Source organism: Petromyzon marinus, chromosome 74 (genome assembly GCF_048934315.1).
Source record: "Petromyzon marinus isolate PM22_M1 ecotype Great Lakes invasive population chromosome 74, UKy_Petmar_22M1.pri1.0, whole genome shotgun sequence".
Lineage (NCBI taxonomy): Eukaryota > Metazoa > Chordata > Hyperoartia > Petromyzontiformes > Petromyzontidae > Petromyzon > Petromyzon marinus.
The window spans coordinates 7936255-7960803 of NC_133740.1; the positions used below are offsets into that span (position 1 = coordinate 7936255).

Consider the following 24549-nt stretch of genomic DNA (forward strand, 5'->3'; position numbering starts at 1 on the left):
TCTTTTGCCCAAATTGAAACGGTGCTAATGCATATTCTTCGCTCTTTCGGTAAAGTCACGTTGAAGGCAAACAATAAAGTAATAAAATATATATAAAAAACTATAAAAAATTATCACGACGTTTCGACCATAACGCAAACGGTCATCATCTGGTGTGAAAAACCAACGGCAAGCAACATTTGAAAGAAGTGGCGGTTTGCATTTATTGAGACACTGCATTTAAACAAAGTATTATTTAATGATTCGCTTCCAAGCAGCACTAAGTCTGTAGCTATCTGAACGGTTAAAATTAGTTTTATTTCTCTCAATTTCTACAGATTTTTGGTGTTTATACTGTAGTTTAATTTATGGCGGCCATCTTACCACGGGGGGGGGGAGGGGGTACACAATACGGGAGGCGGTACTGATGCATTTAAACAATGTATTATTTAATGATTCGCTTCCAAGCTGCACTAAGTCTGTAGCTATCCGAACGGTAAAAATAATTTGTATTTCTCTCAATGTCGATTAAAAAAAAGGAATGTGTTTATACTGCAGTTACGTTTAGGGCGGCCATCTTACTACGGTTTGGGGGGTTACGGAGGTAGGGGGGGGGCGTTGCTGATCGCCACGTGACCTCCCCCCCCACCCTACGTAAGATGGCGGACCGGGCATCCACCCGCTGTCGTCTCCCCCAGGTAACATGGCGGCGACGACACCGCCCCGTACGCGCGGAGCGGCGAGCAAGGACGCTTACCTGGAAAGTCTGACCGGCGTCACGTCGAGACGCGGCATACGCCAGGGCGTCGCGGGAGACAAGAGTGAGTGACGGGGCACGAGGTTCACGAGAACGGGTGGATCGATAGGCGCGGCGGGGCACGGGGGTGCGTGGACATGCGGGCGGCACGGACGCGGACGCAGGTCGCTTCGCCGCGGTTAGGCGCACCGAGTTGGGTAGGGAAACCAGGCGAGGCCGTGGTCTCGTATCGATGCTAGGCCCGAGGCCCTTGCCACTGCGGTTAAACGATGGTGGTGATGAGGAAAGTCGTGGGCAATATTCCTCAGGTGTTGCTTTAAACTGAACCCCTGAGGGAAATGTGTGGCCAAGCCTTTGTTTAGGTTATTGACGTTCTCATCGGTAAGGCACGTTACTTCCTCTTTCGGTGACGGTGTGTGTATGTGTACAGTGCGGTGTGTGTGTATGTGTACAGTGCAGTGTGCTCAACTTTCTTTCGCACCGTACGTAGCCAACCGGCGCTAATCGTAGGTGCGGGGGGCAGGCAGTCCGAATTAAATTACTTTTTAATCTCTGGGAATCTTTGTGTCTAAACCTTCGTAAGTCTGTGTGGGTCTCTATGTAAGTCTGTGTGGGTCTCTATGTAAGCCTCTAAGTCTGTGTCTCTCTAAGTCTGTGTGTGTCTCTCTAAGTCTGTGTGTGTCTCTCTAAGTCTGTGTGGGTGTCTCTAAGTCTGTGTGTGTCTCTCTAAGTCTGTGTGTGTCTCTCTAAGTCTGTGTGTGTCTCTCTAAGTCTGTGTGGGTCTTTCTAAGTCTGTGTGGGTCTTTCTAAGTCTGTGTGGGTCTTTCTAAGTCTGTGTGGGTCTTTCTAAGTCTGTGTGGGTCTTTCTAAGTCTGTGTGTCTCTCTAAGTCTGTGTGTCTCTCTAAGTCTGTGTGCGTCTCTCTAAGTCTGTGTGCGTCTCTCTAAGTCTGTGTGGGTCTCTCAAAGTCTGTGTGGGTCTCTAAGTCTGTGTCTCTCTCTAAGTCTGTGTGTGTCTCTCTAAGTCTGTGTGTGTCTCTCTAAGTCTGTGTGGGTGTCTCTAAGTCTGTGTGTGTCTCTCTAAGTCTGTGTGTGTCTCTCTAAGTCTGTGTGGGTCTTTCTAAGTCTGTGTGGGTCTTTCTAAGTCTGTGTGTGTCTCTCTAAGTCTGTGTGTGTCTCTCTAAGTCTGTGTGGGTGTCTCTAAGTCTGTGTGTGTCTCTCTAAGTCTGTGTCTCTCTAAGTCTGTGTCTCTCTAAGTCTGTGTCTCTCTAAGTCTGTGTCTCTCTAAGTCTGTGTCTCTCTAAGTCTGTGTGCGTCTCTCTAAGTCTGTGTGTGTCTCTAAGTCTGTGTGGGTCTCTCTAAGTCTGTGTTTATCTCTAAGTCTGTGTCTCTCTCTAAGTCTGTGTCTCTCTCTAAGTCTGTGTGTGTCTCTCAAAGTCTGTGTGTGTCTCTCAAAGTCTGTGTGGGTCTATGTGTGTCTCTCTAAGTCTGTGTGTCTCTATGTGTGTCTCTCTAAGTCTGTGTGGGTCTCTCTAAGTCTGTGTAAGTCTCTCTAATTCTGTGTGGGTCTCTCTAAGTCTGTGTGTCTCTCTCTAAGTCTGTGTGTCTCTCTCTAAGTCTGTGTGTCTCTCTCTAAGTCTGTGTGTCTCTCTCTAAGTCTGTGTGGGTCTCTCAAAGTCTGTGTCTCTATGTGTGTCTCTCTAAGTTTGTGTGTCTCTATGTGTGTCTCTCTAAGTCTGTGTGTCTCTATGTGTGTCTCTCTAAGTCTGTGTGTGTCTCTCTAAGTCTGTGTGTGTCTCTCTAAGTCTGTGTGGGTCTCTCTAAGTCTGTGTGTGTCTCTCTAAGTCTGTGTGGGTGTCTCTAAGTCTGTGTGTGTCTCTCTAAGTCTGTGTGTGTCTCTCTAAGTCTGTGTGGGTGTCTCTAAGTCTGTGTGGGTGTCTCTAAGTCTGTGTGTCTCTCTAAGTCTGTGTCTCTCTAAGTCTGTGTCTCTCTAAGTCTGTGTGTCTCTCTAAGTCTGTGTGTCTCTCTAAGTCTGTGGGTCTCTCTAAGTCTGTGTGGGTCTATGTGTGTTTCTCTAAGTCTGTGTTTCTATGTGTGTCTCTCTAAGTCTGTGCGTCTCTCTCTAAGTCTGTGTGTCTCTCTCTAAGTCTGGGTGTCTCTCTCTAAGTCTGTGTGTCTCTCTCTAAGTCTGTGTGGGTCTCTCTAAGTCTGTGTGGGTCTCTAAGTCTGTGTCTCTCTCTAAGTCTGTGTCTCTCTCTAAGTCTGTGTGTCTCTCTCTAAGTCTGTGTGTCTCTCTCTAAGTATGTGTGTCTCTCTCTAAGTCTGTGTGCGTCTCTCTAAGTCTGTGTGGGTCTCTCTAAGTCTGTGTAAGTCTCTCTAATTCTGTGTGGGTCTCTCTAAGTCTGTGTGTCTCTCTCTAAGTCTGTGTGTCTCTCTCTAAGTCTGTGTGTCTCTCTCTAAGTCTGTGTGGGTCTCTCAAAGTCTGTGTCTCTATGTGTGTCTCTCTAAGTTTGTGTGTCTCTATGTGTGTCTCTCTAAGTCTGTGTGTCTCTATGTGTGTCTCTCTAAGTCTGTGTGTGTCTCTCTAAGTCTGTGTGTGTCTCTCTAAGTCTGTGTGGGTCTCTCTAAGTCTGTGTGTGTCTCTCTAAGTCTGTGTGGGTGTCTCTAAGTCTGTGTGTGTCTCTCTAAGTCTGTGTGTGTCTCTCTAAGTCTGTGTGTGTCTCTCTAAGTCTGTGTGGGTGTCTCTAAGTCTGTGTGGGTGTCTCTAAGTCTGTGTGTCTCTCTAAGTCTGTGTCTCTCTAAGTCTGTGTCTCTCTAAGTCTGTGTGTCTCTCTAAGTCTGTGTGTCTCTCTAAGTCTGTGGGTCTCTCTAAGTCTGTGTGGGTCTATGTGTGTTTCTCTAAGTCTGTGTTTCTATGTGTGTCTCTCTAAGTCTGTGCGTCTCTCTCTAAGTCTGTGTGTCTCTCTCTAAGTCTGGGTGTCTCTCTCTAAGTCTGTGTGTCTCTCTCTAAGTCTGTGTGGGTCTCTCTAAGTCTGTGTGGGTCTCTAAGTCTGTGTCTCTCTCTAAGTCTGTGTCTCTCTCTAAGTCTGTGTGTCTCTCTCTAAGTCTGTGTGTCTCTCTCTAAGTATGTGTGTCTCTCTCTAAGTCTGTGTGGGTCTCTCTAAGTCTGTGTGCGTCTCTCTAAGTCTGTGTGGGTCTCTCTAAGTCTGTGTGTGTCTCTCTAAGTCTGTGTGTGTCTCTCTAAGTCTGTGTGTCTCTCTAAGTCTGTGTGTGTCTCTCTAAGTCTGAGTCTCTCTAAGTCTGTGTGTGTCTCTCTAAGTCTGAGTCTCTCTAAGTCTGTGTGTCTCTCTCTAAGTCTGTGTGTCTCTCTCTAAGTCTGTGTGTCTCTCTCTAAGTCTGTGTGTCTCTCTCTAAGTCTGTGTGTGTCTCTCTCTAAGTCTGTGTGTGTCTCTCTAAGTCTGTGTGGGTCTCTCTAAGTCTGTGTGCGTCTCTCTAAGTCTGTGTGGGTCTCTCTAAGTCTGTGTGGGTCTCTCTAAGTCTGTGTGTGTCTCTCTAAGTCTGTGTGTGTCTCTCTAAGTCTGTGTGTCTCTCTAAGTCTGTGTGTGTCTCTCTAAGTCTGTGTGTCTCTCTAAGTCTGTGTGTCTCTCTCTAAGTCTGTGTGTCTCTCTCTAAGTCTGTGTGTCTCTTTCTAAGTCTGTGTGTCTCTTTCTAAGTCTGTGTGTCTCTCTCTAAGTCTGTGTGTGTCTCTCTAAGTCTGTGTGTGTGTCTCTCTAAGTCTGTGTGGGTGTCTCTAAGTCTGTGTGTCTCTCTCTAAGTCTGTGTGTCTCTCTCTAAGTCTGTGTGTCTCTATCTAAGTCTGTGTGTGTCTCTCTAAGTCTGTGTGTCTCTCTAAGTCTGTGGGTCTTTCTAAGTCTGTCTGTGTGGGTCTCTCTAAGTCTGTGTGGGTCTCTCTAAGTCTGTGTGGGTCTTTCTAAGTCTGTGTGGGTCTCTCTAAGTCTGTGTGTCTCTCTAAGTCTGTGTGTGTCTCTCTTAGTCTGTGTGGGTCTTTCTAAGTCTGTGTGGGTCTTTCTAAGTCTGTGTGTCTCTCTAAGTCTGTGTGCGTCTCTCTAAGTCTGTGTGCGTCTCTCTAAGTCTGTGTGCGTCTCTCTAAGTCTGTGTGGGTCTCTCAAAGTCTGTGTGGGTCTTTCTAAGTCTGTGTGTGTCTCTCTAATTCTGTGTGCGTCTCTCTAAGTCTGTGTGCGTCTCTCTAAGTCTGTGTGGGTCTCTCAAAGTCTGTGTGGGTCTCTAAGTCTGTGTCTCTCTCTAAGTCTGTGTGTGTCTCTCTAAGTCTGTGTGGGTCTCTCTAAGTCTGTGTGTGTCTCTCTAAGTCTGTGTGTGTGTCTCTAAGTCTGTGTGTGTCTCTCTAAGTCTGTGTGTGTGTCTCTAAGTCTGTGTGTGTGTCTCTCTAAGTCTGTGTGTGTGTCTCTAAGTCTGTGTGTGTGTCTCTAAGTCTGTGTGTCTCTCTCTAAGTCTGTGTGTCTCTCTCTAAGTCTGTGTGTCTCTATCTAAGTCTGTGTGTGTCTCTCTAAGTCTGTGTGTCTCTCTAAGTCTGTGGGTCTCTCTAAGTCTGTGTGGGTCTTTCTAAGTCTGTGTGTCTCTCTAAGTCTGTGTGGGTCTCTCTAAGTCTGTGTGGGTCTCTCTAAGTCTGTGTGTGTCTCTCTAAGTCTGTGTGGGTCTTTCTAAGTCTGTGTGTCTCTCTCTAAGTCTGTGTGGGTCTCTCTAAGTCTGTGTTGGTCTTTCTAAGTCTGTGTGTCTCTCTAAGTCTGTGTGTGTCTCTCTAAGTCTGTGTGCGTCTCTCTAAGTCTGTGTGTGTCTCTCTAAGTCTGTGTGGGTCTCTCTAAGTCTGTGTTTGTCTCTCTAAGTCTGTGTGTCTCTATGTGTGTCTCTCTAAGTCTGTGTGTCTCTCTCTAAGTCTGTGTGTCTCTCTCTAAGTCTGTGTGTGTCTCTCTCTAAGTCTGTGTGGGTCTCTCTAAGTCTGTGTGGGTCTCTCTAAGTCTGTGTGTGTCTCTCTAAGTCTGTGTGTGTCTCTCTCTAAGTCTGTGTGTCTCTCTCTAAGTCTGTGTGTCTCTCTCCAAGTCTGTGTGTCGTCGTGATGACGGGTGCTGTTATCACCAAACCGCTGCACGTTGGTACCCCAAGGGCTTGAGCCTTCACACCTGGACTTGTACCTATCCCCTCTGCAGTGTCCAGCTAGGGTGCTTTTTGCCCTTTGAGCCACCCAGCCATCTCAACGTGATTACATTAAACACACACACACACCCACCCCCTCCATGTCCCTCCCATAATGCACTCCGTGGTTTAATGTTTGACAGAGCTAGCTACAGATACCACAGGCATTGCAGAGGCATTGTAGCACTCCACGCTCACCGCCACCTCATTGTTCGCCCTTCCTCAGCCCCCCCAACACCCCCAGCTCTGCAGGTGGCAGCCCCTCTTTGAGTGAGTTTCATTCCGGATTAGGTAAGCGTATGCACGTTGAACTTCTTTCGCGCCCTACGTAGCCGACCGTCCTCGTCGGAGGCGCCGGGGAAGGACAAGAGTCTATGGGTCTCTGTGTGGTGAGTCTATGGGTCTCTGTGTGGTGAGTCTATGGGTATCTGTGTGGTGAGTATATGGGTTTCTGTGTGATGAGTCTATGGGTCTCTGTGTGGTGAGTCTATGGGTCTCTGGGTGGTGAGTCTATGGGTTTCTGTGTGGTGAGTCTATGGGTCTCTGTGTGGTGAGTCTATGGGTTTCTGTGTGGTGAGTCTATGGGTCTCTGTGTGGTGAGTCTATGGGTCTCTGTGTGGTGAGTCTATGGGTCTCTGCGTGGTGAGTCTATGGGTCTCTGTGTGGTGATTATATGGGTCTCTGGGTGGTGAGTCTCTGGGTCTCTGTGTGTTGAGTCTATGGGTCTCTGTGTGGTGAGTCTATGGGTCTCTGTGTGGTGAGTCTATGGGTCTCTGTGTGGTGAGTCTCTGGGTCTCTGTGTGGTGAGTCTCTGGGTCTCTGTGTGGTGAGTCTCTGGGTCTCTGTGTGGTGAGTCTATGGGTCTCTGTGTGGTGAGTCTATGGGTCTCTGCGTGGTGAGTCTATGGGTTTCTGTGTGGTTAGTCTGGGTCTCTGTGTGGTGAGTCTGTGGGTCTCTGGGTGGTGAGTCTATGGGTTTCTTTGTGGTGAGTCTGGGTCTCTGGATGGTGAGTCTATGGGTTTCTGTGTGGTGAGTCTATGGGTCTCTGGGTGGTGAGTCTGTGGGTTTCTGTGTGGTTAGTCTGGGTCTCTGTGTGATGAGTCTATAGGTTTCTGTGTGGTGAGTCTATGGACCTCTGTGTGGTGAGTCTGGGTCTCTGTGTGGTGAGTCTATGGGTCTCTGGGTGGTGAGTCTATGGGTCCGTGTGGTGAGTCTATGGGTCTCTGTGTGGTGAGTCTGGGTCTCTGTGTGGTGAGTCTATGGGTCTCTGTGATGAGTCTATGGTATCTATGTGATTAGTCTATGGGTCTCTGTGTGGTGTGTCTATGGGTCTCTGTGTGGTGAGTCTGTGGGTCTCTGTGTGGGTGAGTCTATGGTCTCCGTGTGGTGAGTCTATGGGTCTCCGTGTGGTGAGTCTATGGGTCTCCGTGTGGTGAGGCTATGGGTCTCTCTGTGATGAGTCTATGGGTCTCTATGTGATTAGTCTATGGGTCTCTATGATGAGTCTATGGGTCTCTGTGCGATGAGTCTATGGGTGTCTGTGTGATGAGTCTAGGCCTCTATGTGGTGAGTCTATGGGTCTCTGTGTGATTAGTATATGGGTCTCTGTGTGGTGAGTCTATGGGTCTCTGTGTGATGAGTCTAGGCCTCTGTGTGGTGAGTCCATGGGTTTCTGTGTGGTTAGTCTGGGTCTCTGTGTGGTGAGTCTGTGGGTCTCTGGGTGGTGAGTCTATGGGTTTCTGTGTGGTGAGTCTGGGTCTCTGGATGGTGAGTCTATGGGTTTCTGTGTGGTGAGTCTATGGGTCTCTGGGTGGTGAGTCTATGGGTCTCTGCGTGGTGAGTGTGGGTTTCTGTGTGGTTAGTCTGGGTCTCTATGTAATGAGTCTATGGGTTTCTGTGTGGTGAGTCTATGGACCTCTGTGTGGTGAGTCTGGGTCTCTGTGTGATGAGCCTATGGGTCTCTGTGTGGTGAGTCTATGGGTCTCTGGGTGGTGAGTCTATGGGTCTGTGTGGTGAGTCTATGGGTCTCTGTGTGGCGAGTCTATGGGTCTCTCTGTGATGAGTCTATGGGTCTCTGGGTGGTGAGTCTATGGGTCTCTGTGTGAGTCTATGGGTCTCTGTATGAGTCTATGGGTGTCTGTGTGGTGAGTCTATGGGTCTCTGTGCGAGTCTATGGGTCTCTGTGCGAGTCTATGGGTCTCTGTGTGGTAAGTCTATGGGTCTCTGGGTGGTGAGTCTATGGGTTTCTGTGTGGTGAGTCTGGGTCTCTTTGTGGTGAGTCTATGGGTCTCTGTGTGGTGAGTCTGTGGGTCTCTGTGTGGGTGAGTCTATGGGTCTCCGTGTGGTGAGGCTATGGGTCTCCGTGTGGTGAGGCTATGGGTCTCTCTGTGATGAGTCTATGGGTCTCTGTGTGATTAGTCTATGGGTCTCTGTGTGGTGAGTCTATGGGTCTCTGTGTGATTAGTATATGGGTGTCTGTGTGGTGAGTCTATGGGTCTCTGTGTGATGAGTCTAGGCCTCTGTGTGGTGAGTCTATGGGTGTCTACGAGTCTATGTATGCTGTATGTCTAACTGCGCTTGCACCGTACGTAGCCAACCATGCTAATAGTGAGGGGGTTCAAAGTATATTAGTTTTCCGTTTAGTATCGTAGTGTCGTGTGTATTGCAGTGTAGTGTATTGTATATAGTGGAGTGTGTATTGTAGTGTATAGTGGAGTGTGTACCGTGTAGTGTATAGTGTATTGTAGTATAGAGTGTAGTGTATAGTGGATTGTGTATTGTAGCTCACTGAAGTGGCTTATCACGTGGAAATTTATAGCAGCAGCCAAGTGCTCTGAGCGCGTGACGTTGATTCTCAATGTGGAGGGGAGAGCCGGAGGACCCCGGAAAAATAACGCACGGGACTACTAGGAGACAGACAGAGACACGCAAACTCTAAATATACAGCAGCAGCAGGCGTCGTCAGGGTCGGGATCGAACCCACGACCTCCTGTACACCAGGCGAGGTAGTTAACATCTCCTAGCCACCGTGATGATGATGAGAGAGAGACGCAGACTCCAAATATGCAGCAGCAGCAGCAGGCATCGTCAGGGTCGGGATCGAACCCACGACCTCCTGTACACCAGGCGAGGTAGTTAACATCTCGCTACACGCAAACTCCAAATATACAGCAGGTGTTGTCGGGGTCGGGATCGAACCCACGACCTCCTGTACACCAGGCGAGGTAGTTAACATCTCGCTACATGCAAACTCCAAATATACAGCAGGTGTTGTCGGGGTCGGGATCGAACCCACGCCCTCCTGTACACCAGGCGAGGTAGTTAACATCTCCTAGCCACCGTGATGATGATGCGAGAGAGACGCAGACTCCAAATCTACAGCAGCAGCAGCAGGCGTTGTCAGAGTCGGGATCGAACCCACGACCTCCTGTGCACCAGGCGAGGTAGTCAACACCTCGCCATCTTCTCATTGCCATGTGCTCCGTGTGTCGCGCCCCTACCGCCTCCGAGACCGTCGCCCGTTCCGCCGTGATCCGGCGCCGATGGCCACTTTGTCGAGGCCGAATTTATCGGCACGCGAAGTAAAAGATCGATCGATCGACGGTTCCCGTTTCGGCTTGCCCCCCCGCCCCCCCCCCCCCCGTGCTCCTGGTTTTCAGGCCCCTCCCGGCATCGCACGAAGGTGAAGCCGCCACGGGAGGACATCAGCCAGGGTGGGGAGGAGGTGGACGAGGAGGGGGAGGAGGGGGAGATGGATGGAGGAAGTTTGGAAAATTCGGATGACGAGTTGCCTGCACCGACAGGTGAGAGGTTGGTGTTGGCTGTGCGGTGGGTGCTGGGGTCTGTGATGGTCGGTGGCGGTGGTGGGTGGTGGTGGCGCCGCCGCCGAAGCGGATGGTGGTCGTGGTGTGTCGTTGGCGGCGATGGAGGGTGCTCGATGGTGGTTCCCTTGATCGCTGGTGGTTAGTGGAGTTGGCGGTGATCGTCGGGGGTGGTTGTGGTGGCGTTGGTGGCGGCGCCGATTTGAGGTCGTGGTGCGTTGACGGTGGCGGTGGGACCGACGGTGGTCGTGGTGCGTTGACGGTGGAGGTGCCGATATTGCCATTCTTGGACATGCGTATTACAAGTCCATGCACGTCGCTGCGGTCAATCTCGAATCCACGCCATCGCCCTCTACAGTACAGTAGTTGCAATCTCTTTACGCGGGGCGGGTTGGCGGAGTTTGGTTGATGTTGATCGGCGTGGCTCTGCTTGTCGTCCGCCCGGTGGGGCCCGAGTCTTCTGCTGGGCGGGAGCCAGGAAAGTGTTGTTATTGTTGTTGTTATTGTTGTTATTGTTGTTGTTGTCATCATCGCTGAGCTCCTCAATCCGTCGGTCAATCGGTCAATCGGTCAGTCAGTCGGTCGGTCGATCGTTTGCTTTCGTTCCGTGCCGAATGGGTAAATGATGGAAATTGTCGGTGGCGATGCGGATTTTTTTGTTGAGCGATTTATCCCGACCGTTTATTTCGCGAGCTCTTTATTTATGTATTTATTTATTTGCGGGACCGTGTGATGGCAGGGGAACGGAAAGCGTGGTTTTCGTTTGAACTTTAAATCGTGAGTTTTCAAACCTCTTTTTAAGTGTGTGCGCGTGTACGCACTCTTGTGATGAAACCGAGACCGGTACACATTCTTTGCAGCGAATTTGTGGCTTTGTTCATTAACAAACTTAATTTTAAAATAATAGGGTTTTTCCCCATTTTTTTTCCGGCAACAAAACTGAAACCTTATCACTAGGTGATTCATGCGTGCATGAACCACAATACTTGCAGTCAAAATGCAAATAAAGTACATGCCATGATAATATATGCGTTATATTCTTGGTTCTTTCGGTAAAGTCACGTAGAAGAGAAACAATAAAATAATTGTTTTATATTTTTATTATTTTATTGTTTCCCTTCTACGTGGTGGTGACTTTACCGAAAGAACCAAGAATGTGAATCCCTGCAGTCACGAAAGTTTTTAATCAAAATGTATGCATTGTCCTTGAAACTGATTGGTCCACAGCAAGGAACGGCTTCCTTTTGAGCCTCGACCCAACCTTAACTTTCTTAACTGAAACGTAGCTTACACATTTTTGCAGTGGTTTTTAGGCAAAGATCCGCGGGAAATGGTTCTACTTTTGGATTATCCCCACCCCCCCCCCCAGCGTAGGCGCGGATGATTGAGACTCTTAACATCAGTTCGTTTTCATAGTTTTTAGTTTGTTTATCACGAAGAATGACCAATATCATTCAGAACAAAGGGTCCATCGCGTGAAGTACAAATGTGTCGTAGCCCCCTTAGTCTGGCAAATCGCCCGACCTTGATGCTGGTCAATGTCATCGCCAAAACCCGGGCCGGCTTGCGTCGGGTGGTGGAGGGTTACGACAATGTTTGCGTTTTGGCGCGATCCAAACCCCGACCCAAAAAAAACCAACTCCTTCATCGCGGTTTGTGCGTGTGTGTGCGTTTTTGTTTGTGTGTGTGTGTGTATGTGTGTGTGTGCGTGTTTGTTTGTATGCTTGTTTGTGTATGTTTGTTTGTGTGCTTGTTTGTATGTGTGCTTGTATGTGTTTGTTTGTGTGCTTGTTTGTATGCTTGTATGTATGTGTGCATGTTTGTTTGTATGTGTATTTGTGTGCTTGTATGTGTGTTTGTGTTTGTTTGTGTGTGCTTGTGTGTGTGTGCTTCTATGTGTGCGTGTGTGTGTGTATGCGTGTTTGTTTTGAATGCAGATTTCCAATTGCGACGTTCAGGCCCCGCGCCCTCGGGATGGGCCAACGCGAGCGAGATGGAGCACGGCGATGGAGACAAATTGGAGGCCGGAGAGGAGAGCGAAACAGATGCTTGGCAACAATACACCAAAGCCGATACGGGAAAAGGTGAAGGATTGGTTGGGGGGAGGGGTGGGCGGGGGCGGGGGCAATTCGGTGGTGGCGGTGGTGTTGGTGGTGCCGGTGATCGTGGCGGTGGTGGTGATGGTGGTCGCGCGCCGATTTAGCGGCGGCGATGTTGGCGGTGGTGGTGGTGCTACAAACTCGGCGGCCCGAGTTCGATTTCCCCGCTCGCGACCAGCACCGGTGACGATTTTTCCGAGGCCGACCTGGGCCACTCCCCTAGGTTGACTCGGCCTCAAATGAGCAGCTGGTGCGGTGTGTGAACGTCGCCATGAGGGAGACAAAGGCGGCCGGGCATGGAGCTGGCCACCCCCCGCCCCCTCTCGCGTGCCGTGTCAGCCTTCATTGGTGCTGCCGCACGCTAACAGCACTTGCCCCGGCAGTCTGTTTGGGCTACGCGGGGCATCTTTGTCTTCGGCGTAGGTGACCACTGATCTACATAATCTAAACCGGTCGTGAGCCTCTCCCCTAGGTCGACTCGGCCTCGAACGATTTACCTGGTGCGGTGTGTGAGCGTCGCCACTAAGGGAGACAAAGGCGGCTGGGAGTGGCGTGGGGCTGGCCGCGTAATAGCGGGCGTAGCGGCACGCGGCGGCTAAAACACAGCGAGTAGTGGGCACAGTGCATGGGGCACAGGTGGTGCGTTATGCCAGGTCATCTCGGTCAGCCCCAGGGCACCACCTGGGTTTGTCACGTGACCTCCTCCCTGCACCTAGCCTGGCACAGTAGGGGAAGCACAGGTGGTGCATTATGCCAGGTCATCTCGGTCAGCCCTATGGAACCACCTGGGTTTGTCACGTGACCTCCTCCCTGCACCTAGCCTGGCACAGTAGGGGAAGCACAGGTGGTGCGTTATGCCAGGTCATCTCGGTCAGCCCCATGGAACCACCTGGGTTTGTCACGTGACCTCCTCCTGCACCTAGCCTGGCACAGTAAGGGGGGCACAGGTGGTGCATTATGCCAGGTCATCTCGGTCAGCCCCATGGCGCACCACCTGGGTTTGTCACGTGACCTCCTGCACCTAGCCTGGCACAGTAGGGGAAGCACAGGTGGTGCGTTATGCCAGGTCATCTCGGTCAACCTCATGGCAACACCTGGGTTTGTCACATGACCTCCTCCTGCACCTAGCCTGGCACAGTGCATGGGGCACAGGTGGTGCGTTATGCCAGTCATCTCGGTCAGCCCCATGGCACCACCTGGGTTTGTCACGTGACCTCCTGCACCTAGCCTGGCACAGTAGGGGAAGCACAGGTGGTGCATTATGCCAGGTCATCTCGGTCAGCCCCATGGAACCACCTGGGTTTGTCACGTGACCTCCTCCTGCACCTAGCCTGGCACAGTAGGGGAAGCACAGGTGGTGCCTTATGCCAGGTCATCTCGGTCAGCCCCATGGCACCACCTGGGTTTGTCACATGACCTCCTCCCTGCACCTAGCCTGGCACAGTAGGGGAAGCACAGGTGGTGCATTATGCCAGGTCATCTCGGTCAGCCCCATGGCACCACCTGGGTTTGTCACGTGACCTCCTCCCTGCACCTAGCCTGGCACAGTAGGGGAAGCACAGGTGGTCCGTTATGCCAGGTCATCTCGGTCAGCCCCATGGCACCACCTGGGTTTGTCACGTGACCTCCTCCTGCACCTAGCCTGGCACAGTAGGGGGGGGGCACAGGTGGTGCGTTATGCCAGGTCATCTCGGTCAGCCCCAGGGCACCACCTGGGTTTGTCACGTGACCTCCTCCTGCACCTAGCCTGGCACAGTAAGGGGGGCACAGGTGGTGCATTATGCCAGGTCATCTCGGTCAGCCCCAGGGCACCACCTGGGTTTGTCACGTGACCTCCTCCTGCACCTAGCCTGGCACAGTAGGGGGGGGGCACAGGTGGTGCGTTATGCCAGGTCATCTCGGTCAGCCCCATGGCACCACCTGGGTTTGTCACGTGACCACCTCCTGCACCTAGCCTGGCACAGTAGGGGGGGGGGGGCACAGGTGGTGCGTTATGCCAGGTCATCTCGGTCAGCCCCATGGCACCACCTGGGTTTGTCACGTGACCTCCTCCTGCCAGCAGCAGCAAGAGCCTTTCGACACGTCACGTGAAGGTGTCAAAGTGAACCCAGCCTGGCACAGGCTGCCGTGGCGACGTCGCCGCCACTCAACGACGTTGATGTCGGTGTTGATTTGACATGCGACCAATACCATCCACAATAGAGGTTTTTTTGTTGTCGTTTAAATTAGACCGCGTGAATATATAAACGTGTCGTGAAACCCGCCACCGCCGCCGCTACCACCACGACGGCACGGCCAATCGGTGTTCAGGGTTTGTGTCACCAAGAACCAAACGTGGCCACCCGGTTACTTGGTTCGGCACTATACCGGTTGTTGTGTGTTGGGGGAGTTAAACCCGCAGCAACAATTTACAATTCGAGTAGTGGCCGTGGCGTTTGGCCGGTAATCCCAACAGCAACAACAACAACCACAACAACAACCTCATATTCTTAGCTCTTTCGGTAAAGTCACCACGTTGAAGGGAAACAATAAAATAATAAAATCTATATATGAAACAATAAAAAAATTCTCACGACGTTTCGACCATGACGCAAACGGTCGAAACGTCGTGAGAATTTTTTTTATTGTTTTATATATATATTTTTGATTATTTTATTGTTTCCCTTCAACGTGGTGACTTTACCGAAAGAGCCAAGAATGTGAATTGCTGCAGTCACGAAAGCTTTAAATCAAAACAACAATCTCGTCAGGCGACAGCTGGCGCAGAGTTGTGGGGAGAAACACTCCTCCCCGCTCCGGTCTCTCTGTACGCCATCGAACCCAACCCCAAAAAAAACCAAAAAACCAAACCCCTCCTCCCGGTGACGTTTCGCCGATGTTGACGTCGTAAGCCGACGGTCGTGGTTACGACTTTGCCCCCCCCCCCCTCCCCCCCCCACCACCACCACCACCCTCCGCCCGTGGCGTCGACAGGCTCCGACTACAACGGCACCCTCTCGGAGGACGAACGCAACGTGGAGTCGACGGAACTGGACGGCGGGCGCATGAGACAGCGGAAACAGCAGCAGCAGCAACAGCGGCAGCGGCGGCGGCGGCAGCAGCAGCAGCAGCAGCGTAAGCGCGACGGGTGCCACAGCTACCGGGACCGACGGGACGTCCCGGCTGCCGGTCGCAGTGAGCGCAAGCGTTGTCGGGGGGGGCGGTGGTGGTGGTGGTGGTGCGGTTAGGGGCGGTGGTGTTTGCCGGGTTCAGTTGGGTCTCCCTAGCGTCGGAGTTTGGTCAAAGTGGCGACAGGGTCTCTGTGTGTGTGGTGAGTCTGTGTGGGTCTCTGTGTGTGTGGTGAGTCTGTGTGGGTCTCTGTGTGTGTGGTGAGTCTGTGGGTCTCTGTGTGTGTGAGTCTGTGTGGGTCTGTGTGTGTGTGTGAGTCTGTGTGGGTCTCTGTGTGTGTGGTGAGTCTGTGTGGGTCTCTGTGTGTGTGTGAGCCTGTGGGTCTCTGTGTGTGTGGTGAGTCTGTGGGTCTCTGTGTGTGTGAGCCTGTGGGTCTCTGTGTGTGTGTGAGTCTGTGTGGGTCTCTGTGTGTGAGTCTGTGGGTCTCTATGTGTGTGAGTCTGTGTGGGTCTGTGTGTGTGAGTCTGTGTGGGTCTGTGTGTGTGAGTCTGTGTGGGTCTGTGTGTGTGGGTCTGTGTGTGTGAGTCTGTGTGGGTCTGTGTGTGTGAGTCTGTGTGGGTCTGTGTGTGTGGGTCTGTGTGTGTGGGTCTGTGTGTGTGGGTCTGTGTGGGTCTGTGTGTGTGAGTCTGTGTGTGTGAGTCTGTGTGGGTCTCTGTGTGTGTGTGAGTCTGTGTGGGTCTCTGTGTGTGTGGTGAGTCTGTGTGGGTCTCTGTGTGTGTGGTGAGTCTGTGTGGGTCTCTGTGTGTGTGGTGAGTCTGTGTGGGTCTCTGTGTGTGTGGTGAGTCTGTGTGGGTCTCTGTGTGGGTGAGTCTGTGGGTCTCTGTGTGTGTGAGCCTGTGGGTCTCTGTGTGTGTGGTGAGTCTGTGGGTCTCTGTGTGTGTGAGTCTGTGGGTCTCTGTGTGTGTGGTGAGTCTGTGGGTCTCTGTGTGTGTGAGCCTGTGGGTCTCTATGTGTGTGAGCCTGTGGGTCTCTGTGTGTGTGAGTCTGTGTGGGTCTGTGTGTGTGAGTCTGTGTGGGTCTCTGTGTGTGTGGTGATTCTGTGTGGGTCTCTGTGTGTGTGGTGAGTCTGTGTGGGTCTCTGTGTGTGTGTGAGTCTGTGTGGGTCTGTGTGTGTGTGAGTCTGTGTGGGTCTGTGTGTGTGAGTCTGTGGGTCTCTGTGTGTGTGGGTCTCTGTGTGTTGTGAGTCTGTGGGTCTCTGTGTGTGTGGTGAGTCTGTGTGGATCTCTGTGTGTGTGGTGAGTCTGTGGGTCTCTGTGTGTGTGAGCCTGTGGGTCTCTATGTGTGTGAGCCTGTGGGTCTCTGTGTGTGTGAGTCTGTGTGGGTCTGTGTGTGTGAGTCTGTGTGGGTCTCTGTGTGTGTGGTGAGTCTGTGTGGGTCTCTGTGTGTGTGTGAGTCTGTGTGGGTCTCTGTGTGTGTGTGAGTCTGTGTGGGTCTCTGTGTGTGTGTGAGTCTGTGTGGGTCTCTGTGTGTGTGTGAGTCTGTGTGGGTCTCTGTGTGTGTGGTGAGTCTGTGTGGGTCTCTGTGTGTGTGTGAGTCTGTGTGAGTCTCTGTGTGTGTGTGAGTCTGTGTGGGTCTCTGTGTGTGTGTGAGTCTGTGTGGGTCTCTGTGTGTGTGTGAGTCTGTGTGGGTCACTGTGTGTGTGTGAGTCTGTGTGGGTCACTGTGTGTGTGTGAGTCTGTGTGGGTCTCTGTGTGTGTGAGTCTGTGTGGGTCTGTGTGTGTGAGTCTGTGTGGGTCTGTGTGTGTGAGTCTGTGTGGGTCTCTGTGTGTGTGGTGAGTCTGTGTGGGTCTCTGTGTGTGTGGTGAGTCTGTGTGGGTCTCTGTGTGTGTGTCTGTGTGGGTCTTTGTGTGTGTGAGTCTGTGTGGGTCTCTGTGTGTGTGTGAGTCTGTGGGTCTCTGTGTGTGTGTGAGTCTGTGGGTCTCTGTGTGTGTGGTGAGTCTGTGGGTCTCTGTGTGTGTGAGCCTGTGGGTCTCTATGTGTGTGAGTCTGTGTGGGTCTGTGTGTGTGAGTCTGTGTGGGTCTGTGTGTGTGAGTCTGTGTGGGTCTGTGTGTGTGAGTTTGTGTGGGTCTCTGTGTGTGTGTGTGAGTTTGTGTGGGTCTCTGTGTGTGTGGTGAGTCTGTGTGGGTCTCTGTGTGTGTGGTGAGTCTGTGTGGGTCTCTGTGTGTGTGGTGAGTCTGTGTGGGTCTCTGTGTGTGTGTGTCTGTGTGGGTCTCTGTGTGTGTGTGAGTCTGTGTGGGTCTCTGTGTGTGTGAGTCTGTGTGGGTCTCTGTGTGTGTGAGCCTGTGGGTCTCTGTGTGTGTGGTGAGTCTGTGAGTCTCTGTGTGTGTGTGAGCCTGTGGGTCTCTATGTGTGTGAGTCTGTGTGGGTCTGTGTGTGTGAGTCTGTGTGGGTCTGTGTGTGTGAGTCTGTGTGGGTCTGTGTGTGTGAGTCTGTGTGGGTCTGTGTGTGTGAGTCTGTGTGGGTCTGTGTGTGTGAGTCTGTGTGAGTCTCTGTGTGTGTGAGTCTGTGTGGGTCTCTGTGTGTGTGTGAGTCTGTGTGGGTCTCTGTGTGTGTGTGAGTCTGTGTGAGTCTCTGTGTGTGTGTGAGTCTGTGTGGGTCTCTGTGTGTGTGTGAGTCTGTGTGGGTCTCTGTGTGTGTGTGAGTCTGTGTGGGTCTCTGTGTGTGTGAGTCTGTGTGGGTCTCTGTGTGTGTGAGTCTGTGTGGGTCTGTGTGTGTGAGTCTGTGTGGGTCTGTGTGTGTGAGTCTGTGTGGGTCTCTGTGTGTGTGGTGAGTCTGTGTGGGTCTCTGTGTGTGTGGTGAGTCTGTGTGGGTCTCTGTGTGTGTGGTGAGTCTGTGTGGGTCTCTGTGTGTGTGTGTCTGTGTGGGTCTTTGTGTGTGTGAGTCTGTGTGGGTCTCTGTGTGTGTGTGTGTCTGTGTGGGTCTTTGTGTGTGTGAGTCTGTGTGGGTCTCTGTGTGTGTGTGAGTCTGTGGGTCTCTGTGTGTGTGTGAGTCTGTGGGTCTCTGTGTGTGTGGTGAGTCTGTGGGTCTCTGTGTGTGTGAGCCTGTGGGTCTCTATGTGTGTGAGTCTGTGTGGGTCTGTGTGTGTGAGTCTGTGTGGGTCTGTGTGTGTGAGTCTGTGTGGGTCTGTGTGTGTGAGTCTGTGTGGGTCTGTGTGTGTGAGTCTGTGTGGGTCTCTGTGTGTGTGGTGAGTCTGTGTGGGTCTCTGTGTGTGTGGTGAGTGTGTGGGTCTCTGTGTGTGTGGTGAGTCTGTGTGGGTCTCTGTGTGTGTGTGTCTGTGTGGGTCTCTGTGTGTGTGGTGAGTCTGTGTGGGTCTCTGTGTGTGTGAGCCTGTGGGTCTCTGTGTGTGTGTGTGAGTCTGTGGGTCTCTGTGTGTGTGGTGAGTCTGTGAGTCTCTGTGTGTGTGTGAGCCTGTGGGTCTCTATGTGTGTGAGTCTGTGTGGGTCTGTGTGTGTGAGTCTGTGTGGGTCTGTGTGTGTGAGTCTGTGTGGGTCTGTGTGTGTGAGTCTGTGTGGGTCTGTGTGTGTGAGTCTGTGTGGGTCTCTGTGTGTGTGGTGAGTCTGTGTGGGTCTCTGTGTGTGTGTGTGTGGGTCTGTGTGTGTGTGTGAGTCTGTGTGGGTCTGTGTGTGTGTGTGAGTCTGTGTGGGTCTGTGTGTGTGTGTGAGTCTGTGTGGGTCTCTGTGTGTGTGGTGAGTCTGTGGGTCTCTGTGTGTGTGAGCCTGTGGGTCTCTGTGTGTGTGAGCCTGTGGGTGTCTGTGTGTGTGGCGAGTCTGTGGGTCTGTGTGTGTGGCGAGTCTGTGGGTCTCTGTGTGTGTGAGCCTGTGGGTCTCTGTGTGTGTGAGCCTGTGGGTCTCTATGTGTGTGAGTCTGTGTGGGTCTGTGTGTGTGAGTCTGTGTGGGTCTGTGTGTGTGTGAGTTTGTGGGTCTCTGTGTGTGTGAGTCTGTGGGTCTCTGTGTGTGTGTGAGTCTGTGGGTCTCTGTGTGTGTGGTGAGTCTGTGGGTCTCTGTGTGTGTGGTGAGTCTGTGGGTCTCTGTGTGTGTGGTGAGTCTGTGGGTCTCTGTGTGTGTGAGCCTGTGGGTCTCTATGTGTGTGAGTCTGTGTGGGTCTCTATGTGTGTGAGTCTGTGTGGGTCTGTGTGTGTGAGTCTCTGTGGGTCTGTGTGTGTGAGTCTGTGTGGGTCTGTGTGTGTGTGGGTCTCTGTGTGTTGTGAGTCTGTGGGTCTCTGTGTGTGTGGTGAGTCTGTGTGGATCTCTGTGTGTGTGGTGAGTCTGTGGGTCTCTGTGTGTGTGAGCCTGTGGGTCTCTGTGTGTGTGAGCCTGTGGGTCTCTGTGTGTGTGAGTCTGTGTGGGTCTGTGTGTGTGAGTCTGTGTGGGTCTCTGTGTGTGTGGTGAGTCTGTGTGGGTCTCTGTGTGTGTGTGTGAGTCTGTGTGGGTCTCTGTGTGTGTGTGAGTCTGTGTGGGTCTCTGTGTGTGTGTGAGTCTGTGTGGGTCTCTGTGTGTGTGTGAGTCTGTGTGGGTCTCTGTGTGTGTGAGTCTGTGGGTCTCTGTGTGTGTGTGAGTCTGTGGGTCTCTGTGTGTGTGGTTAGTCTGTGAGTCTCTGTGTGTGAGGTGAGTCTGTGAGTCTCTGTGTGTGTGGTGAGTCTGTGAGTCTCTGTGTGTGTGGTGAGTCTGTGAGTCTCTGTGTGTGTGAGCCTGTGGGTCTCTATGTGTGTGTGAGTCTGTGTGGGTCTCTATGTGTGTGTGAGTCTGTGTGGGTCTCTGTGTGTGTGAGAGTCTGTGTGGGTCTGTGTGTGTGTGGGTCTGTGTGGGTCTCTGTGTGTGTGAGTCTGTGGGTCTCTGTGTGTGTGGTGAGTCTGTGTGGGTCTCTGTGTGTGTGTGAGCCTGTGGGTCTCTGTGTGTGTGAGTCTGTGTGGGTCTCTGTGTGTGTACGTCTGTGAGTCTCTGTGTGGTGAGTCTGTGGGTCTCTGTGTGGTAAGTCTGTGAGTCTCTGTGTGATGAGTCTGTGAGTCTCTGTGTGGTGAGTCTGTGGGTCTCTGTGTGGTGAGTCTATGGGTCTCTGTGTGTGTGCGTGAGTCTGTGGGTCTCTGTGTGTGATGCGCCCCTCCATTTCCCCACACCCCCGTCCACCTACCGGACACGTGCGAACAAGAGCTTTATCGCTCGTCGGATTCCTCCAGTAATAAACAAATCGGGATTTCTTCCTGCACCCACACCCCCACCTTCCGCAGGGCCATCGGCCGCCAAGGAGGCCGCCTCCGGCGGCAGGGACGGGCCGCCGCGGCCACCGCGGCCGCCGCTGCTGCTGGCGGGCGTGACGTTGGCGGCGTTGGCGGTGTTGGCGGCGGCGGCCTGGTGGTGGTGGTGGTCCGCAGGAGCCGGCCGCGGCCGCGGGTCGCCGGGGGCCGCCGGGCGCCCCGGCGCGCCGGAGCCCCCGCACTCGGCGGTGTTCGGCGAGCGCCTCGAAGCCGCCCGCCGGCGCCACCCCTCGCAGTGCGACGAGCTGTGGCGCCGCGTCAACATCACCCTGCGGCGCCACCTGGCCGCGCTGGCCGACGGCGACCCCGGCACGCCGAGCCAGCCGGCGACGCTGCTGCTGGCGTCGGGCCCCCGGGGCCTCCGCGCCGCCGAGGGTCTGGCGGCCGGCCTGGCGGCGGCCTACGGCGACGCCGCGGCCGCCGCCGCCGCCGAGGGCGACGGCCGCGGCGGCGGCGGCGGCGGCGGCGGCGGCGGCCCGCGGGCGACGGTGACGCTGAGCGGCGCGGAACTGTCGGGGATGTCGGGCGACGAGGCCAAGCTGGCGTTGGACGAGCGGCTGCGGTCGGCGCTGGGCGCCGGCGGCGCCGGCGTGGCGCTCGTGCGGCTGGAGCGGCTGCCGCCGGCGTCGACGCTCATGCTGTACGCGTACTGCGACCACGAGACGGCTAAGTTCAAGCGCGCGCTCATCGTCTTCACGGTGCTGCTCGACGCCGGCGGCGGCGGCGGCGGCGGTGGCGGGGAGGCCTCCGGCGGCGGGGAGGCCTCCGGCGTCGGGGAGGCCGGCGAGGGGAGCTGCCGGGCCCTGCGGGATTTCACGGACCGGGTTTACGCGTCGCTGCGGCGGGCGCTCGTGGGGCCGAGGCTCGACCTGGACAAGTTTGCGGGGCTGTGGAGCCGCGTGGCCACCGTGGTGCTGCCCGTGCAGCCCGAGGGGTCGCCCTGATAGGTCGCCGTCGTCGTCGTCACCGTGACTGTCGTCACCGCGATCATCGTCGTCACCGTGACTGTCGTCATCGTGATCGTCGTCACCGCGATCGTCGTCGTCGTCACCGTCACCGCGATCGTCGTCGCCGTGATCGTCGTCATCATCGTGATCGTCGTCACCGCGACTGTCATCACCGCGATCGTCGTCGCCGCGATCGTCGTCGTCATCGTGATCGTCGTCACCGCGATCGTCGTCGTCGTCACCGTCACCGCGATCGTCGTCGCCGTGATCGTCGTCATCATCGTGATCGTCGTCACCGCGACTGTCGTCACCGCGATCGTCGTCGCCGTGATCGTCGTCGTCATCGTGATCGTCGTCACCGTGATCGTCGTCACCGTGACTGTCGTCACCGCGATCGTTATCGCCGGCCAAGGCTTAATTTCAGTTCCCCGGCACGGCACGGCACGACACGGCGAGTATCACTCTCGCTATCGCACGTGGCAACTTCGTCGCTTTTAAAGTAAGCCCTGTTGGGTCACATGGCAAGTCTATGGGACCTGCGCAAGTCTATGGGGGACCTGTGTGAGTCTATGGGGGACCTGTGTGAATCTATAGGTCTCTGTGTGAATCTATGGGTCTCTGTGTGAATCTGTGGCTTCTGTGTGAGTCTATGGGGCACCTGTGTGAATCTATAGGTCTCTGTGTGAATCTATGGGTTCTGTGTAAGTCTATGGGTCTCTGTGTGAATCTGTGGTTTCTGTGTGTGTCTATGGGGGACCTGTGTGAATCTATAGGTCTCTGTGTGAATCTATGGGTTCTGTGTAAGTCTATGGGTCTCTGTGTCAATCTGTGGCTTCTGTGTGTGTCTATGGAGGACCTGTGTGAATCTATAGGTCTCTGTGTGAATCTATGGGTTCTGTGTAAGTCTATGGGACCCCTGAGTCTGTGGATGTTGTGTAAGTAAGTCTATGGGTTCCGTGTAAGTCTGTGGGTCTCTGTGTGAATCTGTGGCTTCTGTGTGTATCTATGGGGACCCCCTCTGAGTCTGTGGACGCAGCGTCCTTCTGCAGGTGCCTATGTTAGTCCGTGTGGGGTCTCTTTAAGCCCTAAGAAGTGTAAGAATCTTGCGTTAATATATGAATGTATGCACCATGCATTAAATTTCCAGTATCTTGCAGTCCGAATGATCACCATTGTCGTCGTCGTCATCATAATCATCATCGTCTCCATCGTAAAACGCCACCATCATCGCCGCCATCGCCGTCATCACCATCATCATTGTCTTAATCGTAAAACGCCACCATCATCACCGTCATCATTTTCTTCATCGTAAAACGCCACCATCATCGCCGTCATCACCGTCATCATTGTCTCCATCGTAAAACGCCACCATCATCACCGTCATCACCATCATCATTGTCTCCATCGTAAAACGCCACCATCATCGCCATCATCACCGTCATCATTGTCTTCATCGTAAAACGCCACCATCATCGCCGTCATCATTGTCTCCATCGTAAAACGCCACCATCGTCGCCGCCATCGCCGTCATCACCGTCATCATTGTCTCCATCGTAAAACGCCACCATCATCGCCGTCATCACCGTCATCATTGTCTCCATCGTAAAACGCCACCATCATCACCGCCATCACCATCATCATTGTCTCCATCGTAAAACGCCACCATCATCACCGTCATCATTGTCTCCATCGTAAAACGCCACCATCGTCACCATCATCACCGTCATCATTGTCTCCATCGTAAAACGCCACCATCATCGCCGTCATCATTGTCTCCATCGTAAAACGCCGCCGCCGCCGTCACCTCCACCCCATCGCCGCCACCTGATTCAAGTGACGATGAACCTGGGACCGTGTTGCGTTGCAGCAGGGACGCGGTTCGCGGGGGCAGCAGCAGCGGCGGCGGCGTTAAGGTTCGGAGGCACGCGGCGACGTCCCGTGAAGGGTTACCGGCGGCGGACTCGCCGATGGCGCGGCACGCCGTGGTCAGCTGACCCCCCCCGCCCTCTCTCTCTGCCCCCCCCCCACCATCAACCACGACGAGTGAGAGGAGCCAGGAGGGATGGTTTGGCCGGAGCGCGCGCGAGTGAGGTTGGAGGAGTGCCGGGGGATAGAATCGGTCCAGGGCCGCCACTCTGTCCCCTTGGGATCGATTTGTAACCACTGAGCCCCCCCTACCATCCACCGCACACGGCCCACTCCCTTGTCAAATGCACTGGACGTTGACGGCGAATGTATCTTGTGCACGTGGGTTGATGCGTGTGTGTCTGTGCGGTGTCTGTGCAGTGTCTGTGCGGTGTCTGTGTGTCTGTGCGGTATGTGTGGCGGTGTCTGCGTGTGTGTGTGTTTGTGCGGGTGTGTCTTTGCGGTGTCTGTGTGTGTCTGTGTGCGGTGTGTGTGTGTGTATACCGTGTGTCTGTGCGGTGTCTGTGCGGTGTCTGCGTGTTTGTGTCTGTGCGGTGTCTGTGTGTGTGTGTGTGCGTGTGTCTGTGCGGTGTCTGTGCGGTGTCTGCGTGTGTGGCGGTGTCTGCGTGTTTGTGTCTGTGCGGTGTCTGTGTGTGTGTGTCTGTGCGGTGTGTGTGTGTGTCTGTGCGGTGTGTGTGTGTGTCTGTGCGGTGTGTGTGTGTCTGTGCGTGTGTCTCTGCGTGGGGAGCGGTGATGCAGCAGCTAGTGCTACGCTGCGTTACGAACCCAGCAAGAGGCCCGAATTCGATTCCCGCACACGGCCACCAAACACCCGGTGTCGATTATCTAAACCGGTCGTGGGCCTCCCCTCCCCCCCCCCCTGTAGGTCAACTCGGCCTCAAGCGAGTACCTGGTGCCGTGGTGTGTAGTAGTAAACATCGCCACTGGGGGGAAGACAAAGGCGGCCGGGCGTGGATGCTGGCCACCCACCCCCTCTCGCGTGCCACAGTACCGGCAGCCTTCACAGGGCGATCCGAGTGGCTAGCAGAACTTGCCCCCAAACATATCTGTTGGGGGGGCGGGGGGGGGCGCGTGGTAGATATTTGTCTTTGTACGTGGAAGCAGTGATTGAAATAAATCTCGTGATACCAAAGAACGTTCCCTAAACTGGCATCTTTTGATTTAAAGCTTTCGTGAACGCAGGGATTCACATTCTTGGTTCTTTCGGTAAAGTCACCACCGCGTAGATAGGGAAACAATGAAATGATAAAAAATATAAAACGATAAAAAATTCTCACGACGTTTCGACTGCAACACAAGCAATCATCATCAGGTGTGAAAACCACAGCAAGACATTTTTTTAAAAAACGGCCACCTTTTTTTGGCTGGGTCCACGTGCCGGATTCGGTCATTC

At 53.5% G+C, this 24549-nt stretch overlaps 1 protein-coding gene across 5 annotated transcripts; it reads left to right on the forward strand.

Moving 5' to 3' along the window:
• Window positions 1–605: 605 nt before the first annotated feature.
• LOC116958234 (uncharacterized) lies at window positions 606–24292 on the forward strand. Of its 5 annotated transcripts, none has more exons than XM_076056066.1 (5): window positions 606–677; window positions 9602–9745; window positions 11701–11847; window positions 14836–15036; window positions 20257–24292. In XM_076056066.1, exons 2-5 carry the CDS (start codon window positions 9694–9696, stop codon window positions 21225–21227), a joined length of 1371 nt encoding a protein of 456 aa, XP_075912181.1. In that variant the 5' UTR covers window positions 606–677; window positions 9602–9693; the 3' UTR covers window positions 21228–24292. The 5 variants fall into 5 exon arrangements, with proteins under 5 accessions (XP_075912181.1, XP_075912178.1, XP_075912177.1 ...); XM_076056063.1 differs by having other exon boundaries at window positions 626–800; window positions 11722–11847; XM_076056062.1 differs by having other exon boundaries at window positions 628–800.
• Window positions 24293–24549: the final 257 nt, after the last annotated feature.

Excerpts from the sequence above, each read along its gene's own strand:
- LOC116958234 (XM_076056062.1), top strand. The coding sequence starts at position 683 with ATGGCGGCGACGACACCGCCCCGTACGCGCGGAGCGGCGAGCAAGGAC. Across the intron at positions 801-9,601 it reads GGGCGTCGCGGGAGACAAGA|GCCCCTCCCGGCATCGCACG; the intron begins GTGAGTGACGGG and ends CCTGGTTTTCAG. Across the intron at positions 9,746-11,700 it reads CGAGTTGCCTGCACCGACAG|ATTTCCAATTGCGACGTTCA; the intron begins GTGAGAGGTTGG and ends TTTTGAATGCAG.